At 46.9% G+C, this 1,679-nt stretch overlaps 1 protein-coding gene across 1 annotated transcript; it reads right to left on the bottom strand.

Annotated features, from left to right (window-relative positions):
- Positions 1–452: 452 nt before the first annotated feature.
- Positions 453–1,502, bottom strand: LOC107089965 (transcription factor Sox-14-like). Its single transcript, XM_015383058.1, has one exon. It carries the CDS (start codon positions 1,116–1,118, stop codon positions 453–455), a length of 666 nt encoding a protein of 221 aa, XP_015238544.1. The 5' UTR covers positions 1,119–1,502.
- Positions 1,503–1,679: the final 177 nt, after the last annotated feature.

Genomic DNA, 1,679 nt, shown 5'->3' with positions numbered 1-1,679 from the left:
CCCAATCTGACAGGAGTGGGCGGGGAAACGCGATTGACAGCTGTCAATCACAGTGGGGCTGAATTGTGAGTTTTTTTCAAGCTGAAGAGAAGAATTATTAATTTATGTTTGCTTTTTTAGTTTCTCAGGTTATAAGGAAAAAATGTGATATTCAATATCAACTTATATTTTTCTGTTTCAACTTTTATTTTTTCAGTTTTAACTAAGATTTATAAGTTTACAAACATTTTAAACCCTTTTTACTCCATAGAATCCCCTCATTTAAAATATCTTTGTTCCAAAGCAACATTTGAAGGTGACCAGATTATTATTTCTTCGTGGATTAAAATACTTTTCCTTATGCAAAGTAAAGCAGTTTTTCTCCAGTTGTTTCTTTTTCTTCCTCTAAAAGTTGTTTGAACTTTTCTGACAGATCTGCTCTCTTCAGTCTGTTTTGTTTTCATTGGAAGAGTTTATGCGCCTTTATTGCTGATCCCTCCTGGGAAGAGGATGTAGGCCACCTGAGGGTGCAGGGATGCTCCGGACCAGGCGCTGCAGCTGCAGGGAACCACGTACCCTGGGCTGGGCGGGGACGCGCGCTGTCCGGGGCACGCCAGCCCCCCGAACGCTGCGCTCTGGTATCCGAAGCCGTGCGCTCCGTAGGGCAGCGCGCCTGCGGCCACAGGCGGCGGCATCTCGGAGATCCGCTGGGCGACTCCGGCGTTAAAGGGCTCACAGAGGGAGAAAGGAGACGGGGAGGAGGAGGAGCAGGAGGAGGAGGCGAGCAGGGTTCTGGCTTTATCTGCAGACACCAGGAAAGAGTCCAGAGGAACCGCTGCGTCCCCGAGCAAAGACGGGAAAACAAAGCGGTCCCTGCTGAGCGGCGCTCTGGCTTTGCGCCGGGGTCTGTACTTGTAGTCCGGATGCTCCTTCATGTGCTGAACCCGCAGCCGCTTCGCCTCGTCGATGAACGGCCGCTTCTGGGAGTCACTGAGCCTCTTCCACTCCGCGCCCAGCCTCTTGGAGATCTCCGAGTTGTGCATCTTGGGGTTCTCCCGGGCCATCTTCCTCCTCTGCCCTCTGGACCAAACCATGAACGCATTCATGGGTCTCTTAATGTGATCTAGAGGTTTGGCCATTTCCGGGGCAGATATTAGAAATGATGGGGGATCAAGTTATCCTGCAGAAAAGTTCATGCTCCTCTCGCGCGTAAAGCTGCTGGGAAAAGAGAAGGAGGAGGTCTTTGTTTTCCCTTTCTGTCTCTGTTCGGCAGATTCTTGGTATAAAAACAGTCCAAACGGTGTTTAACTGGAAATGTGAAGCTTAAAGCCTGAATGGGAGAATAAATGGGACCAAGTGAAGCTTGTTATGGATGACGCAGAGCGCGTCATCCACTCAGCAACACGCGCTGACATGGTGGGACGCGCCGGTGGGACTTAAAGAATATAATCTGCTAAGAAGGAAAAAAAAGAAGAAAGCTCAACTTGATTTTTATTTTTAAATCACAAACCTGCTTTTATTTTATTGGGATTTTATTTTATGACAAAAAGATTTATGGAAGATGATTCCTGGAAAGTAGAAAACTGGTAGATGGTCTTTATGATGAGATTTAAAGGGATCATAGAATGATTCTATAGGGTATTTGGTGCTGGTCCTTAAAGGGGAACGCCTTTTTTTTTACATTTATTCCATCATGTTCT

Source organism: Cyprinodon variegatus, unplaced genomic scaffold (assembly GCF_000732505.1).
Source record: "Cyprinodon variegatus isolate N-32 unplaced genomic scaffold, C_variegatus-1.0 Scaffold274, whole genome shotgun sequence".
NCBI classification, from domain to species: Eukaryota; Metazoa; Chordata; class Actinopteri; order Cyprinodontiformes; family Cyprinodontidae; genus Cyprinodon; species Cyprinodon variegatus.
Note: the sequence above shows the minus strand (reverse complement) of the source record. Positions and strands in the feature narration are given on the sequence as shown.

Coding starts and splice junctions, on each gene's coding strand:
- LOC107089965 (XM_015383058.1), bottom strand. CDS start 1,118: ATGGCCAAACCTCTAGATCACATTAAGAGACCCATGAATGCGTTCATG.